Source organism: Vulpes vulpes, chromosome 12 (assembly GCF_048418805.1).
Source record: "Vulpes vulpes isolate BD-2025 chromosome 12, VulVul3, whole genome shotgun sequence".
Lineage (NCBI taxonomy): Eukaryota > Metazoa > Chordata > Mammalia > Carnivora > Canidae > Vulpes > Vulpes vulpes.
The window spans coordinates 143,645,773-143,663,748 of record NC_132791.1 but is presented as its reverse complement, the minus strand read 5'-3'; the positions used below and the strand labels follow the sequence as shown (position 1 = coordinate 143,663,748).

General features: G+C 48.2%; 1 protein-coding gene across 18 annotated transcripts in view; it reads left to right on the top strand.

The window, feature by feature from the left end:
• The window catches only part of MPRIP (myosin phosphatase Rho interacting protein), a 152,907-nt gene that overhangs the window by 89,966 nt on the left and 44,965 nt on the right, over positions 1 to 17,976 (top strand). For 10 of the 18 annotated variants that reach the window (XM_072730567.1, XM_072730570.1, XM_072730571.1 and 7 more), the window contains exons 6-7: positions 5,305 to 5,527; positions 6,659 to 6,818. In XM_072730567.1, coding sequence (XP_072586668.1) covers positions 5,305 to 5,527; positions 6,659 to 6,818 — 383 coding nt within the window. Of the gene's footprint in view, positions 1 to 5,304; positions 5,528 to 6,658; positions 7,173 to 17,976 lie in introns of all 18 variants that reach the window. The other 8 variants (XM_072730560.1, XM_072730565.1, XM_072730566.1 and 5 more) reach the window with 2 other exon arrangements.

Here is a 17,976-nt window from a genome sequence, read left to right as displayed (position 1 = left end):
AATAGGTCCCACTAGTCTAATCCATCCCCAGAGGCCACTCTCGTCCTCATCTGCAGGGACACAGGGCACCCAGGAGTGCTCTGCACCTCTCTGCTGTGCTTCTCATGTTCCTGGAGCCCTGGTGGAGCGAATTAACCTTTCCGAGCCTCAGTAAACTGCTTCACAGAATGGGCCTTTTGAGATCTAGTTACAGGATTATTGTGGGCTTGGAAAGAAGCACTCAGCCCATCATGGGTGCTCAGTTAATGCTCCTCTTCTCTGCTCCAAACTTAAGGGTTACTGAGTGCTTTACCTGGCCTGATAGAGAGCCTCACAGCAACCCCAGGAGTGAGCAGGATAAGGATCGGGGTCCCCTGGGCATCTTGCATGGCCCAGAGTCTGGCAGGGAGCCAGCCCATGATGGAATCTGACTACCCTCTGGGGTTCAGCAGTTCTTACTGGCTGCTCTCTGCTTCCCTGAGTGGTAGAGGTCGGCCCAGGCAGGACTGGGAGGTGTGTGCTGGCCTGGGTACTGGGCCTGCTCCCCACTGATGGTCATTGTTTGCCCTCTGTTCACCCTCCCCAAGGACTCTCAGGCCAGCATCTCCTGGAAGGTAATATTCCTGGCAAGAATTCAGCAAAATGCAATCAGAGACCTTCCTGGAGGCTGAAAGTGGGGCTTCCTGCTTGAGAACAGCAGATACACACACAAATCCCTCAAAGCTGCCTGGTTTGAGAGAAGAATCCCAGGCAGAATAACAGCATTTAGGGTAGCTCTGCGTTTCTATAGTGATCCTTGGAAGCGGTGCTTGAGCCGAGCTCCTGCCTCCAAATAAGGCAACTACATGTGCAGTAGACACATTCAGCCCAGACCTTTTGTCCCTTCTCCCTGCTTGTCCCCTCCCTCCAGATACTGCTGGCTGTGGCTGAGCTTTGCTTTTTTAGTTGGTAGCAGAAGCCTTATGATCACAGGGTGGGGAGATCAGCCACTTCTCTGAGGGTCTCTCAGAGCCTGGGTGCCCCTGCCTTGCCTGTTCTGCTCATCCCCCTTCTGAGCCTGGCAGAAGCCAGCCTGACAGGACTCTTCCTTCTGATCCTTGCTCCCTAGAACATCACATTTGATTCCACAGGCTTCTGGTGGCAGTGAATGTTCATGTGAGGCCCATCTCCCCATGACCCAGTCTCAGGAGATGATGTGAGGTCTTTCCAGAGAGGGAGTTGGAGACCTCTGGGCAGGCCTCCCCTCTGCAGCTGGATGCTTGAAAGTGTTTTGGATGCTCCAAATGGAGCGGGGATGGAAGCCTAAAGCCTTAGGGGCCCCCATAGAGGTAGGAACCTAGCCCCCCCCCCCCATATATGGCCTCCTCTTTCTGTGCCCTAAGGGAGTTTCCCATAAAACCACTGGGGGTCAGGAGGTATTGCTCTGCTGTGCCCTGTCCTCCTCGAACTCAGGCAGAAGAGTCCATGGGATCCTACTTAAAGAAGATGTCTCAAGCAGTTGGGAGTAGGGGCCATGTAGAGTACACTCATTGAGTGGTTTTCTGAGAACATCAGAGAGAGACCCACGCCAGGCTCTGAGGGGCATGAGGATCAGGCTGCAGGGGGAGCAGATAGCCTCTCAGCTAGGAGCAGAGGTCCCAGCAGAGCCTGAGGCAGGAAGGAAACAGGCTGGCCCTGGCCAGAGCCTCTGCAACCTGAGAGGTGTGGGTTCCAGGAGGTACTTCTTATTTGGCCCCTGTTCACTCCAAGAGAAAAGACTTCTCCTGATACCGAGATGCCTAGAGAGGAGTGATAATCCACTCTGGGTATGACTAGGATAGGAAAGATAGTGGTCTTTCCCCTCTTGCCCCAAATCCCAGATCTGAGACTATGAGGCCAGGGGCCACCTGTCTCCCTTGCCAGCTGTGGGTTGGGAGACTTGGTTCATTAAGTGGAGCTCTGGAATGCTGGTTCCTCCCATATCCCCAATCCCCCAGGCTATTGGCCCCTGCTTCTGGGCCTTTCTTCAGAGACCTGAAAAACAACAGACCTCTCAGTGTGAGCAGAGGTGCGTCAGGAAGAATGTCCCTTCTGGTCCCGTACACTGCTTCTTCTTAGGCCCACACATGTGTTGTGCATGGCTACCTCTTCTGGAGTATCTTGTTTTCTACTTGGGTGCCTACTGCTACACCCGCTCCAGGTCACATCCCTCCTTGTTGAGCCCCAGCTCAGTTTCTGTGCCTGGGAAGTGGAAAGAAAGGCTTCCTAGGAGACCCCCTCTAGAGAGTGTGCCTGCTTAGCTAGTATGCAAGGGCTACAGAAGGCGGCTGGCCTGAGCCTCCCTTCCTGCCCTGTGTCCTCATTCCTCCCTGCTTTGAAAACCCTTTCTGAGCAGCCAGATAAACCACACAGACCTCATTACAGCATCGAAGCATTGAGAACCCTGAGCAGTGCAGGTATCTCGACCATGCAGGGACTAGCACATAGGAAACCTTGCACTTCTACCTCCTTCCTCTTCCACAGGCACCTATGGAAGGCCACATAGCATTTAGGGTAGCTCTGCGTTTCTATAGCGATCCTTGGAAGCGGTGCTTGAGCTGAGCTCCTGCCTCCAAATAAGGCAACTACATGTGCAGTAGACACATAGAAGCCCAGACCTTTTGTCCCTTCTCCCTGCCTGTCCCCTCCCTCCAGATACTGCTGGCCATGGCTGAGCTTCCACAGGCCTATGTTTTGAACCCCAGTGCCCTCTCTACCACAGCAGTGACAGTGTAAGGAGCAGAGGCAGTGCCACATAGCCCTGATCTGGCCTATGCCAAGTCTCAAGACACTTTGGAAAAGAGAAACAACTTTACCCAGAGATCAGGCTTCCCTGTATCACCCACCCACCAACCCACCCCCTCTCCTGGAGCCAACGTGGCTGTGTTCCTGCTGCCAGACTGTCCCTCTGTCTCCACTCACTAGGATAAGGGTTGGCATAGAGGTGGTAGAAGGCAGAGCCTCCGAAGGAGAGAAAGAGAAGAAAGAGAACTGCCAATGGACCTTGGCTGCCGTTTTCAGGGCCCTCATCCTCTGGGAGAAGTTCTCCAGAAGTGGGGAGCACGGGGAGGGATCTGCAGATGCAGATAGCCCCGCACAGGTTGGACAGCCTGGGGCCAGAAGGTAGGTCTGTAGCCATGTGGTGCCAAGAAATGCATTTGTTTCCCAAGCTCCCTGTCATGGCCCCTTGGATCTCAGGCCTAGAATTTCCTCTACTTCTTGGGGATCCTGCCAGCCATTGCCCTCACTGTTGGAGTCACCCAAGCACCAGAGAGGGCTATGCATATGCTGTAGGCAGATCACACAGAGCTTGGGCCTGAGACCTCTGAAGTCAAGGACACTTTCCTCAAAAGTAAAGCTGCCTGCTTCTTCTGCTTTGGCCCTTTCTGGCAACTTCTACCTATCCTTGGTGCAGCCCATCTTCCACCGAGGGGACAGATTCACTGAGGCCCCACCCAGAGCATGTCACTCCACCCAGTTCTGTGGGAGGAATCCCAGTTTGGCCCTGAGCCCCCCAAAGCATGCCTAGCTTCTCGCTTCTGGCCTTTGAACTGAAGACCCAGTTGTCAGGGCCCATGGCAAGGGGGAGCTAGAGTGACTTGCTTGGGGGAAACGTCGCTGGGACGTGGAGTGAGGGCAGTATGCTGGCTAGGGGGACAGGTAGCCCTGGGGCCGTCTCTCCTTAGGTCATTAGAGCCTGGTTCTGTTGGAGCCCTCATGAAACTGTCAGAAACCATTGCCATTTTATTCCAAGAAGTCCACTTCTTGCAAGGTGGACAAAGCTGTAGGAAATCTCCAGCTTGGGAGTCAGGTCTGTTGGCAGCTCTGACCAAATAGGCAGTCAGGTGTGTCCTGGGTTTGTGAGAAGAGCCTTCCTGTCTTTAATCCTGTGCTTACAAAGCTAAGCAAAGCTTTGGACTTGGTTAAAATGCCTGTCTTCTCCCATTGGGATACCTGGCACTTTGGCTTCTCTGTAGATCCTTTAGGATGCCAGTCCCAAAGCAGCTCACTCCACCTCCTGCCACTCCTGAGGGTGCCTGGTAGTGGAAAAGGCTCGAAGGCTCACTCTGGCCCTCACTGTCCATGCAAGCGTGAGTGCAACATCCTCTCGGCCTGGGCAGCCTCCCCTGTGAGGTGTTGTTGGGGAGGACAGGATGGTGTGGTGATGAACCAGAGCTCAGCACATACTTCCATGTCAGTGGCTGTCAGAGAACCTGCTGGTTAGTGCTGGGTCTGTGTGCATGCATGTGGGGACACATAACCTGTTTCATATATGATCCTTGCCAAGGACCCCAATTCAGAATTGGGTTAAGGTTTCTAAAAATGAGGTTTGGCCACTAGGATGGGAGTGGAAGGTAGGCATTTGTGTTTGGGAAGACAGCTGAGACGTGTCTCACTTTTGAGAAAGTCCGAAGCCATCTTCTTGACAGTGCCCTCTGTAGCTGGCACCCAGGATCCTGGGCCAAGCAGGGGGTTTGGGCCCAGGGTGTGAGCTAGTGCTGTGGGGCAGCTGGGGATCCCACCCTGCCCTATCTGGGCTCCAGGTTTGAGGTGTTAAGATTCTCTGCATGCTCTGGAAATGGACTCCTGCGTGAATGCTTCTCCCGTAGGGCAGCACTGGCTCTGACCTGGGCTCCCAGCTCCCCTCTAGTTTGTGTGGGAGGGCACAAGTGTAGATTGGATATTTGGGTTGTGTTCGATGACTCTTTTCCTTCACATTGTGTCCCAGGTGTCTGATTTTAGCTTTCAAGGACCAACACGGGAAGGCTGGGGAGGCCAAGGGTGGGTCTTGGCACAATGCTATGTGAGCACATGCTTTGCATTTACCCAGTGGGCCATCTCAATGGTGTATTCTTTCCTGACTTGTTTCCTAATTACCTACAAGTCTAGGAATGACAAACTGAGCCAGCACTTGTCCTCTCACCTTTAATGCCTGCTCCCCTGCTCTGGTCCTGTGGTTTTGTGGGAAGGGAGAACTTGCATGTGTTTGCTCTCCGAGCTCCAGGCAGAAAGCCTTCAGGTTTTGCTCCATGTATTTGCCTAACCTGGCCTGAGGCCGGTGGGACCAGGCACTGTGGGCGTGCTGCCTGGGACTCTAGAAGAGAAAAGGCCACAGGGCCATCCAGATGGAGCTTTCATCTTGACCAGGATGTCTCTGCTCTGAGCCTCCCCTTCTGAAGATTCTGGGCCACTGACATAGAGTTGCTCTTGGTGTCTCCCGTAGCCAGGCACCTAGGCAGCCAGGACCTGTGTACCAGCCCAGGCTGTGTGCTCCTGTGGCAGCCCAGACACCACTCTCTCCCCCAGGAACCAGGGCCGGCCAAGATGGCTGTCACCAGCAGCAGCAGCAGCAGCAGCAGCATTCCCAGTGCTGAGAAAGTCCCCACCACCAAGTCTACACTTTGGCAGGAAGAAATGAGGGCCAAGGACCAGCCCGATGGGGGCAGCCTAAATCCAGCTCAGAGTCCCAGCCAGAGCCAGCCTCCTGCTGCCAGCACCCTGAGGGAGCCTGGGCTGGAGAGCAAGGATGGTAAGTGGGAGCTGGGCTGGCTCTCGTGCCTGCCTGTCTTGGTGCTCAGCCTCACAGTGCTGAAACAGGCCTCCATCCCGATACAGCTGACGCCTGATAACCCAGTCCTGAGCCTCAGGCTCCTTCACCTTCTGCATCCTTCAGCCTTTGACAGGGCCTGGCCTGGGTGGGCCTGGGATTCTTGGCTTTGCCCCTCTAGCTCTGACGTCCCATCTCTAAAGGAAGAATCAGCACCTCTTCTGTCAGCCCCAGATGGGTGTTGTGAGAATCAGAATGCTCTAGAATGAGGTCTGTGTACCAGCAGGTCTCTGGTTCCTACCACCGTGGCTGTACTGTGTTTATGGGCTAGTTAACCCTGGAAGCTCAACGTGTTCTGAGAGCAGCAGTGGTTAGTGCAGCTTAGGCCTTCCCCTTGCTGTCCACTCCTGCCCAGTTCCTGGGCGAGGTGGAGAAGAGAGTGCTTAGGGGGCTTTGCTGTGCTCTCTCCACTTACCACTTTGGAATTGCCTGAGCAGAAACAGGGCAGCAGTCTCTGCCTCCCTGGTCTGGGCCCTGGAGGGCTCTGCATGACATAGGCTGGCTTCTCCCATTTGCATTTTGTCTAGCTCATTGAAAATGAGAGGACAGTTGGGAATGACCCAGTTCATTCAGGCCAAAATGCATTTTGCACCAGCTAGGGGTGAAGCTACATCAGGGTAGTCCGCATCCACTCCTCTCATTCCCACAGAAGTCCCCTGACTCTTACCTCCCCAAATGCCCTAACAGGCTGAACTGCCAGTTAGCCCTTGAATCCCTCCTTGGTATTTGCTTACGAGGGGTTGTCTGTGGGACATCTCTCCTGGGCAGGGGAACCTGCTCTTCCAAACAAGCCCCCAGACTAGAAGCTCAGGGACCCCCAACAGTGTAGCAGACACAGCCAGGTTAGAGAGAGATGGATGAGGCACATGGGTGGGAAGGACATTTCACTGCTGTCCTGTGAAGCTGCCCTGGGGCAAGCCATGTGTGCCTTTAGAGTTGGGAGGTAGAGAGTTGGCCCCCGTTTGGGTCCACGTGGGCTCTTTCAGAAGTCCCCAGAAACCAGAGATGGCAAGAGACTGAGTATGTTTCCTGCCTCCCCCTTCTCTCTTCCAGAGGAGAGCACCACAAGCAGCGACCGCATGGACTGTGGCCGCAAAGTCCGGGTTGAGAGCGGCTACTTCTCCCTAGAGAAGACCAAGCAGGACTTGAAGGCCGAGGAGCAACAGCTGCCCCCGCCGCTCTCCCCTCCCAGCCCCAGCACCCCCAACAACAGGTATAGTGGCCCTGGACCGCCCTCCCAGGAGCTTGGTCATCCCCTTGCTTCCCCAGGTTCTCGACCCCCCGGCCGAATGGTGTGCAGCAGCTCCCTTGGCTCTCTGGATTCGGCCAGCCAGCCCCCCACCCGCATGGACTCCGGCAGCGCTGGGGGGCGGGGAGCAGAGAGACCGGGGCGCACCTTTGCCTTTAAAGCCAGCAGGCAGTATGCCGCCCTGGCCGACGTCCCTAAGGCCGTCAGGATCAGCCACCGAGAAGCCTTCCAGGTGGAGAAAAGGCGGCTGGAGCGTAGGACTCGGGCCCGGAGCCCTGGCAGGGAAGAGGTGGCCCGTCTGTTTGGCAACGAGAGGAGGTAAGGAGGGGATTAGAGGGCCACATGTGCACAGACACACTCCCCCGCCTTTCCACAGTCTCGTGTACACTCGTATTCTCTAGTAGACGCGCACACATGCTCATACTCCTTTGTGTTTTTTTTTAATATGGTTTTTATACTCATTTTCTCATACACACTTTAACATACACATTTCCTCTTCTCACCTCATAGGTGCACACATACACACATGCGTGCACACACATGTTCCCTAAGCCTTCCTTGGGGGAGCACACTTGTTCTCCCTTTCTGTTCAGAGTGTGTGGGGAAGCTTTGCCTTTTGACCCTGGACTCTGGTCATGGAACTCTGAGTCCCCGGTAGCCAGAAATGCAGGATCTCTGGGCCAGAGACCGAGGCCAGGGGCCAGCTGCTTCCAGTGAGTGCCTCCCGGCGATAATACCTTAAGGGCCCCGGGCATGTTTTCAGCCACCTGGCCTTGTGGAGCTGGAGCTTTTCCTTCCTGGCCCCCTTCTGTTCTCTGAGATGGTCTTGGAGGCAGGAAGAGCCTGGAGATGCAGGTGGAAGTTCCCCTTGTCCTTCTAGTCTGAGGCACGGGTGAAGGGGATGTAAGGCAGTGGGGTGAGCAGCACACATTCCTCCCTTGAGTGCTCCCACAGGGAAGCCAAGGCAACCTATGAAGTGACTGGGCGTCCCAGAGTATCTCTGTATCCAGGCTTGGCTGAAATGTGAAATGGGAGGCGGGGGCCACGGGCAGAACCACAGCTTCCTGGAAAGATGGTATTTATAGATGGGACATAGGAAGGGACTGGGACAGAGGCATGGAACTTCATTGTGGCCTGAAGAGAAGAGGGCTCTGTCCTTCCTTTCTCCTGCGCCCCTGGCCCTGTGCTTCCTGGAGAGCTGGGGAGATAGCTGGGCTCTATCCCTGAGGCACTGACCTAGACCAGAGTGCTGGAGTGCCCCCTTCTGATAGGAGCTTCTATCCCGGAGTCTGTACGTGGAGCCTTTGCCGTCACCCAGGTCCTCGGCTGAATTGCCAGAGGTCCATGAACCCCTCTAAATGATTAGAGGCCATATGTACATTTTTCTGGGAAAAGAAAATCCAAAATTTTCATTAAGTTCCCAAAGAAGTTCACTTGCTGGAAAAAAGGTTCAGACCTAAATTCCTAAAGTTCTCAGACTGTCCTCTCCACCCTGCGGAAGCCTAAGTAAAGCTCTGACCTGTGGCATGCTGTGAGGACAGCAAGGTGGTGACAGGCTAACCCCCTCAAGGAGCTAGCCGCCAGGAGGGTGCTTTTCTCCTCTGTTCCTTTCCTTAATACACACCTGCTGTCCCAAAGCGCCAGGTGGAAAGGACCTGTACACTTGTGAGTCCACCTCCAGAATAAGGAGGAGATGCCCAGAGTTGTTGGTCTTAAAAAGAGAAGAAAACAGATGTTCCTAATTCCTAGGCAGAGGGAGGGGAAAGCTGACCTGTTGCCTGAGGGGTAACTTAGCTGTCTCCTTGTTTGTTAGTAACCCTGAGAGGTCCTGTGTTACCATCCCAGCATGCAGATGCAGAATTGGGACCTCAGAAGCAGGGAGACTCCTAGTGGGAACAGCCTGGTACAGCAGAACCAGGACGCACTTCCCCCCTGGGCCTTTAACTGGGAAGACCCTACTCCTATGATGTGACCCAGGATGGGGCCAAGGCTATCCTTTAAGCAATTAAGTAATTATCTGAGTGACTGTGGGCCAGAGCAGGGGAGGTTTCACACTGGCCAGTGAACATGCTGTGGGTCCTGGAGGTTCCTGAGAGGGCAACCATGCCCTGATTTAGCGGCAAACCAAAGAATTAACATTCAACACACCTGCTTGGCTTTGAACTTGTTCTTGTCTAGTAGCCTGGGGTAGATGGCATCTCTGGGGCTTTACTATCTGCATGCTCCTTGCCACCATGGAGATGGGTTTTCACCTGGTACTGGCACCCCTGGAGCCCACCAGCTCTGCATCCTAACACTGTAATGTCACTTTCTTACCCTAATGACTGCTGGCTAGCTGCTTTGCAAGACCTGTACTCTGGTCCCAAGTAGCCCACCCTGTACTTGATTGGATTTCTGCATCCTGGTTGACTAGACCATACTGCAGGATTTCTGCCACAATTCTCCAGAGTGGCAGCTGAGCCCAGCCTGCCCAGGAGCTGGGCTGGGGGGACAGAGGGGGTTGGTTTCCTGACAAGCAACAGCCCTGAAGTAAGCCTTTATGGGCTGACCAGCTCTGCTCTTCACATTTGCTCTAGAACTTTTCAGATGTTTCTTGGATGGTGAGTCACTCCTGAACCAACCTGGGGAAGCCATGGTCTTTGCTGAATTCTTGGTGACTGACACCAGGACCAGCCGTGTACAGTCCTGCACATCCCCCCACCCCGGCTGGGAACCTGGAGAGGTCAGGCGGAGCACAGGTGCAGGCGCTTCCTTTCTGTGCCATCATCCAGCCCAGGGAGACATTTGCTGCCATACTGGCAGTACATCACGGGAGCCAGGATATAAACTGCTCGCTCACTCTGCAAAAGAAGCCCTGGCTGACCTCACCAGAAACCCTCTCTTTGTAGACAGGCTGCATTAAGTGTCACTTGCCTTTCCTCATCTGACTTTTCTCTTTGCAGCCCTGGTAGGCCTGCAGCATGCGAGTCGGATGTGACTCGGTGGGGTGCTTTCTAGATCCAAGGATCAGTTGGAGGGGCTCTCATTCTGCAAGTTATGGTACCTCTGTCTGTGCGTGGGCCTGGAACCTTACCCAAACCCCTCTAGGATGGTGTCATTCATATGACCAGGCTGAGCCCTTCCAAGAGCTTCCTGTGGTTCCCAGGAACTCCTACTGCTGCCTGAGCTTCCTGCACTCACAACACATACCCTCTGCCGCTGCCTCCCTCGGCCTCTGCTGCCTGCACTGTTGGTTCTGGCAGGTTGGCCTGGGAACACGTTCTGTTGCTGGAGAAGATTATGCAGAAGCTTAGGGCACCAGAGCTCCTGCTTTGTGCATAAGCACAGAGAGGAGCAGAGGGCCCAGGTGCCCCTAGAATTCTACACCTTGGTCTTCAGACTTCTTTGATGAAGAAACCTAAGAGACCCATTTTGACTGGTAACCCTTCCTGAGTAAAAACTGGTCTCTTGGCAGGGTCTCAGGATTTCAACCCATTTCCTCTTTTTCCTTAGAGAGATATTAGTCTTCAGTTAGATTTTAATCTTTTGGGCTCAGAGGTACTTCACTTGCTTCCCCTTGACTCTCAGCCACTAGTCCAGAATGCAAGTAAAACCCTTCCTGTTAGGTGATCGTGGGGCATTTGCCTGGGCGTCCCTGGGAGGACAGGTCTCTGGTTCGGTGACATGTTAATGTTGAAAAAACAAAATTCAACTGAGTGAATTTTAAAGATCTTATGATCATATGACTTATGATCTACAATTCATGAATTGGGCAGCATCCAGTCTATCAAACAGAAAGTGTTATACAAAATAGAGGACTTTTAGAGGCAGGGGAGAGCAGAACAAGGAAGTTAGTAACAGCAAAGAATGCATTGTTTTGGGCAAGGTCACCTTCCTTTGAGGGACAGCAGAGGTCTATCGGGTAGATTACCCCACTGGTATGGACTAGGTAATTCCAAATTGAGTAGCTTAAGATTCCACTCCTGGGAGAGGTTGAAAATGTAAGTTAGGTATTAACCACCATTTGGTGACTTGGGTTTAGCACAGTTGACTCTATTCTGGGCCTTTTGCCCTTTTTTTGATTATTAAATTTTTTTGAAGCAATGCTCCCCCCTTTTTCGTTTATTTACCTATTTATTTAAGTAATATCTACCCCCAAAGTGGGGCTCAAAACTCACGACCCCAATGTCAAGAATGAGTCGCACACTCCTCTGACTGAGCCAGCCAGGCACCCCATCTCCCTGCCCCCCTTTTGGTTAGACTCTCAGCTTAACTGAGTGGTGTGATCAAAATTTAAGACCTTAGCATCACTCCCAACTACTGCTCAAATTCTTGCAGTTTTTGCTGTTCCTGTGGTATTCACAGGCCTTTTTTTTTTTTTTTTTTTTTTTTTTTTTGCCGAATCTCTGTGGTGCTCACAGGTCACAACTTCAGCTTCACATTGTTTTAAGTCAGGTATTCTCTTCATTCCTTTTATGATGTTCCAGACCCAAGGAGGCCATTTGCTTTGTGGTTAGTGGCTGCAAACATGCATTTAAAGGTTTTGAGAGAATATAGTGCATGAGGGAGACTCCTATGGTTATTTTAAGCAGGATCATTCCCAATGTCTGCAGTGCATTTTGGATCCATGGTCCCCAAGACCCAAACCAATCAAAATCAAATAACTCAAAGACCTCCATTGAAGGAGTCACTTTTTTAATTGAAGTGGTTTTTTCAGGTATTTTTATGTCACTAATTTTTAACTTTCCCAGAAGTATTAATCTAGGTGCCGTAAGTAGCATTGACTACAGCACATACATTTCCTTGTTTAGCTGCAAGATAATCAGGGGATATCCTATTATCAAGAACAATGTTGACCTTGCCAAGATGGAGGCTGCTGGTGAGGTCTTTTTATAATTAGGAGCAGATCGGATTTAGATAGTCACAGGAACGTGGGAATACAAATGTACTACGATTTCCTTAGGTATTTGTGTCCAATTGGGCTAGTATAGTTATAATCATAGAAAGGTGAAAACTAGTTCTTAGGTGTTCTAAGTGTAAAAGTCAGTCAGCCTGTGTAAGTGACTCCTCAGTTCAGGGCATTAATTGGGAATAGAAGAGAAATTGGTCATGGGGAGGGGATATCTCTAGTATCATGGACAGATAAAGAGCTCTTTTTATAAGTCCAGCAATCTAAAAGATTGTCCCACCCCCTACCTTCCCTTACTAATGGCCTGAGAGAGATGGATGGTGGCTTTCTTTCTAGGCCAGTGCCAGAGTAAAGGAAAGAGAAAAGGAAAACATTTCATTTCATGTTTAAAGAATGACATCTTGGGTATAGCAGTCCACTTTCAAGTCCATTCCTTCCTAGTCAAATTGATTTTGAGGTCTCCAGCTGCTGTATAGTTCCTAGAGTTTGAAGGGGCTCTTTTTAATTGGGAGCTGTCGATGCAAGATTCAATTCCCTGAAGTTTGGTTGCTGCCTGGGGAATGAGGAGGACCTGATATAGCCCTTGAGGGCAGTCTTTGTTCTTTAGCGATTCCAAATTAGAAGAATGGGAGAGAGTTGGAAATGTTAGTTTGGAGAGTCATAGCCAAATTTTTTGCAAAAACTAGAATTCAGGAGCCAGTCCAGGTTATATACAGGTATAGAGGAAAACCTCAAAGACCATTACAGCCTAGAATCTCGTATCTACAAAGATGCAAACACAGTTTTCTCTTTATAGTTATTCCCATTTCTTAAAAAGATAATCACAGTAAAATTACTGTGTATTAAACTTAGCCTAGTTTCTTTCTTTCTTTCTTTGTTTTCTTTTTTTTTTTTCCTTTCTTTGTTTTCTAACTTAGTCTCGTTTTATAAGTGCAGCAAGAATCATGATTGACCATATAAGTTCTTTTGAAAACTACTTTGCTGGAACCTTATATAAGGAATCTCAGATTGAACTCTTCTCTGAGGCCAGGAAGCCAAGCCAAAGACTTGCCATTAAATTTTAGCTGTAGTACCTATAGTTTGGGTGAATTTCTCTCTTAAAAGTTTCCCCAAAATATTCTGAGGTACATAGGCCTGCCAGGAATCCTGTGAGCAAGGTACCAGCCCAATTTTTCCAAGCAGTTCCTTAAAGATATTTGGTCATATCTGAGTCTATGCATATCTCTAAAATAGGACATTCCGGTCAAAGCCTTGGTAATATAGCCAGTGTTTCCAGTCGTGTCCTGTTACAAGGAGAACAGATTTTTATTGAACTTAATACAAATAACCAAGTATATTGCCATGAAAATAATACCCAAGAGCTTATGAATTCTAGAGGGATCAGTTAGGGAGAAAAAGTAAGTAAATGTTTCATCTTTGTTTACAAATGTATGCCCTACCAAATAGCTGTAGGTCATAAATCACTTAAGTGAAAATGTTTCCCTAAATCTAGAAAAGCAAAACACTAAGGAACTAGCAGTATTTCTAACAAAAGGTCATGTAAAATTTGTCCTGTTTTTTTTTTTTTTTTTCCATTCAACAATAACCAGTCTCACTTTAGGGCAAAATCACTTTCTTTTCCCTCAACAAAAATGGATCTTCATTCCTCATATTTTCTTTTACCAAGAACACACATCCTACATATATTAGAATTTCTAACCCTTAAAAACTTTAGTTTCTTGTGAAAATAAAGCAGTAAACAATTGTGAGCTGTCTTATGTTAGCATTCATGGCTTGGTGAATTAATGACTACATTTTGTATCTTCTGGAAACATGCTTTCTCATCATAGATTTTTCAGTGTAGCACAAAGTGTTTACTAATAGACCCAAATATCTTTATTTTCTTTATATAATAAAGTAGGTAAACGTATGTTCAGTAATTAATATTTCAGTATTTTATTTGGAGATGATCTAGGTATCATTTAATTTAGTAAAATTCTTTTTTTTTTTTTTAAGATTTTATTTATTTATTTGAGAGAGAAGAGAAAGCAAAAGAGAGAGCACGAGCAGGGAGAGGGACAGAGGCAGAGAGAGAGAAGCAGAGTCTGCTGAGCAGAGAGCCCAATGCGGGGCCCGATCCCGGGACCCCAGGATCATGACCTGAGGTGGAGGCAGACACTTAACTGACTGAGCCACCCAGGAACCCTTTAATTTAGTAAAACTCTTTAAAAATTTGTTTACCAAAAAGATTTGGGGAAACCATTTAAGTAGACATTCCAAAAATATGATTATTGCTGAAAAGTTCACCTAAAAATGCATATATTACTTACATATGTCTAATTCATAGATCATTTGTGTTTCAACTACCCATGAAAGCTTTGTGAAACATTTGGACAAAGTCAGCTGTCATCTTACTCTATGTTTCCCATTGACAAAGTTTATAACAGAGACACTATGAGCTTATTTGACTAGTAAACTCAGAATAAAAGTTGTAGGTATAAACTATAGTTTATGTCAGTAACTCTAAAGACATGTCTATTTTAACTAAACTAACAAATCAGAATTAATACTGAATATTTTCCTAGACCACATGTACCTGAAAACATTAGGTTACTTTCTATTTTTAGAATGTTATATATATTCAAATGTATGAATATGCATGTAATTCATGTAAGCACTTAATTTTTCGTGAAGCCAATTAAATAGAGCTCTTATACAAATTAATTCTGGCAGTACCATCCATAGGTTAAAAATACACCCCTACCTTACAGCTTCCATTCTAAAATTTTAGCCACGGACAGATAAAATAACTAGTTCTAAGTTGGGTCCATATTGTGTTTCTGGCAGATGAAATAAGTATACCTGGTCAGATGGCTAAAGCTTTTTAATGATATTTGTGGAGAAGACACTTAGGATTTTTCATTTACCCTTGTTCCAATAACCTTTCCCTCTTTATTTTTTCTGGGATAGAATTTCGTCCCTGACGTTATTTCAAAGAGATGGCCTAGAAAAGAGATCCTAGAGAGGACCAGGTGGAACATTCCCATCAGAGACACAGGAAACAAATGTAAATGCTTCCAAGAAAGACTTTTCCTAAGGCCAACATTTTCACAATACTTAGAAGCCTTTGAGATCTATAGAGGTGGTTTTGGTATTGGTAAAAAAGAGATGGACTGCAAATTGTTTCTGGAGCCAGATTTCTGGTTTTGTGAAGATTTATAAGATGTGGACAGTTGCTTTAATTCCTCAAAGAATTGGGTTTGCAGCTTAAAGGAGACCATAAGTACCTATCCAACTACATTATCCTCAGTTTGCTTCTTTATGTCAGAGAGGAGCTTTCCAACTGAGATGGAAGTCAAAAGATTTCTGTGTTCTGGATTTAGAACTGTTTGTCTTTGGAATGTTTTAATAAATCCTTTCACAGAGGCTTCAGATGCTTTTCTTCTGGGCACATAGTTTCATTTTAGCTTAGGGAAGAAGGCCTAAAAAAACTTCCTATCAGACTCTGATTATCAGCTTCCAGTTTGGCCAGCTTCTGACCATAGAGCCATTTAAAAACTCTTTTTAAGTATCTTGTCACTTTTCAGCCAGAACATACAGCACATGTTTCTGGCAGTATTGAAAAACCCCCTTTCAATGTAAAAGGGAACTAAAAGAAGTGGGTATAAAAGGATACTGCTTTCCAAAGATCCAGAGTTACTTTTTTTTTTTTTTTTTAATATTATTCATTCATGAGAGACACAGACAGAGGCAGAGACATAGGCAGAGACAAGAGAAGCAGGCTCCATGCAAGGAGCCTGATGAGGGACTAGACCCCGGGACTCCGGGGTCATGCCCTGACCCAAAGGCAGACGCTCAACCACCTAGCCAAACAGGTATTCCCAGAGTTACTCTCAAAGATAGGCAAAAGAAAGAACCAGCAACCTGCAGATCCCATTCAGGCAGACAACCAAGCCAGTTCTTAGAGCACAAAACATGACAAGAAGGCAGTAGGTGCCTCTGAGAGAGAAAGGATCAAGAACCAATGGATTTGGAAAGAAAGGGAGAATGTGAAATTTTATTTTTGTCTCTTGACTGGGCATTACAGATTGGAGATTCAGGAGAGCTGACTCTGGTATGAATTCTCACTTTTCTCTGGCTTCTGCCTGTTTTTATGGGGGAGACCTGGGTGTTGTTTTAGATATCTTTTATGTCTTTAATTTTTCATTGGCCTTTGCAGTAAAACTTTCAATGAAACTGTTTTGGAATCCTGAAGCCTTTGAAAGCTTCTGCATACCAACTAAAATAGGCACCCTATTCTGTTTGTTTGATTTAGGAACGCTGGCTTTTAGTGCACTTCTTAAATAAGTGATCTTGTCTAATTGGAATATTCCCATATTAGCCATTGTAATGCTGTTATCTTTAGTAAGATTTTGCATTTTTGTAGATATCTATAGCTTCTGGGACTATAGTTCTTAGCCATAAAATTAAGTAGGTGTGCTAGAAGTTGGTGTGCTCAACTCTGGAATTTAAAGATCCCATTTCTTCTAGCTAAGCCTTTGAGTCTCCCAGAGCCAAATTAATACCTAAAGGGATATGCTGCTGGGTTGGAAATTGTGTGGCAGGTGACCCTGTGTCACAGCAGTGTCCATTCCATGACCAGCTTATCCTGACACAGGACTCTCAGTTAGGTGGCAGACACTAAGAGATCTTTAAGTGCTTAGCCTGTGCCCACCAATTTCATAGCTTTTGGCTTCTGAGATTCTCATTAGCGATAGCCTTTACCTTGTGTACACGTTAGTGTACCAGCAGTAACTGTGATGCTCCCAACCAGTAGAAAGCTTTGTGTGCACCAACAGCAATTCTCAGTGTGGAACTGGGGTGGGGAAAGTACTGAACCAGCAGACCCCAAAGAATGGGAACTGTGGACTGGGATTCCCATCAAATGCAGAATTGCAGACTGAACCATCGGAAGTCCCCAGTGGGGAATCTGGGGACTGAACTGAGGATTGGGGTTCCAGTCAAATGGAACGTTACAAACTGAACTAAGCACGGTTCCCAGCATGGTCTAGTCAAGTGGGGGACCACAAAAAGCCTATTAGGTCGGGAGCTCAACACAAAGAGAGCAGAGCTCAGAACCATGAGGAATTTCCTGTGGCCCTCAGAAATGGCAAGAAAGACAGAGAACACCAACAATTCACAGGTACTACAGTTAGCTATGTTTCTCATTGTCCTCAGAGCTGTCTGAAGTTTCCTTCAGGTCCCACCACTGCCACCAAATCTGTAAAATAAAATTCAACTGAGTAAATTTTGAAGATACTGGCTTTATTCAGTGATTCCGCATCCCATCTAGCAGACAGAAAGGAGCTCTGAGGAGCTATACAAAAATGAAAGACTTTTAGAGGCAGAAGGGAGTGGGACAAGGAAATTACTGGCAAAAGGGGCATTGTTTTGGGCAAGGTCACCTTCCCTTGGGGGACAGCAAGGGTTCTGTCAAGCAGATCACTTCACTAGTGCTGACCAGGTAATTCCAGATTGACTGGTTTAAGATTCCACTCCTGGGGAAGCTTGAAACTATAATTTAGATACTAAGTCTCAGTTTGGTGAGTGGGCTTAGCACGAGTGACTCCATTCGGGGCCTTGTTATGCTTTTTAAAACAATGTCCAAGTCTCAGGCCCCCACAGTGGGTGGCCCCCAGGGGTGAGGAAGACTCAGCATCTGCCCACATGCCCCACCTGGCCTCTCTGCCCTCAGCCACCATGGTGACTCCTTGTAACTTCGGGGACAAGGATGGTCTCCCCTTCTCAGTAATCACCTTGGGTTTTTGTTTCTTTAATTCTTTGGATAATTTTTGATTTAGCATTATTTGATTTTAACAAGCAGTCCCTTTCTGTTTATTCATTTTCCAGCCTTATTTTCTTTCAGGTCTTGCCCCTCTCCGCCTTCTCCTGCTGTGTCGCTGTGTGACGTTACTCGCCCTTCCTTCGCCTGCTTCGCTCCCATCTCAGCTCCGTGTCCAGCCGTAGATGGCCTGATGATGCCCCGGCCTTTTCACACGAAATCAACTTGCTTTGTTTTTGTTTTAATTTGGTTTTTGATTCTTTTTACTGTGGCAGAAATGATGTTAATTCATGGGCCTTTCTCTTGCTAAATTTTGGATGCCCTGGGGTGGGGGCTGCATCATGATCTGCTGAGGAATGCAGGGAGGATGGAGGCTGTCCCCCTTCCAGGTGGTGGTGGTTGCCTTCTGATCATGTCTGTGGCTTAGGAGAGGA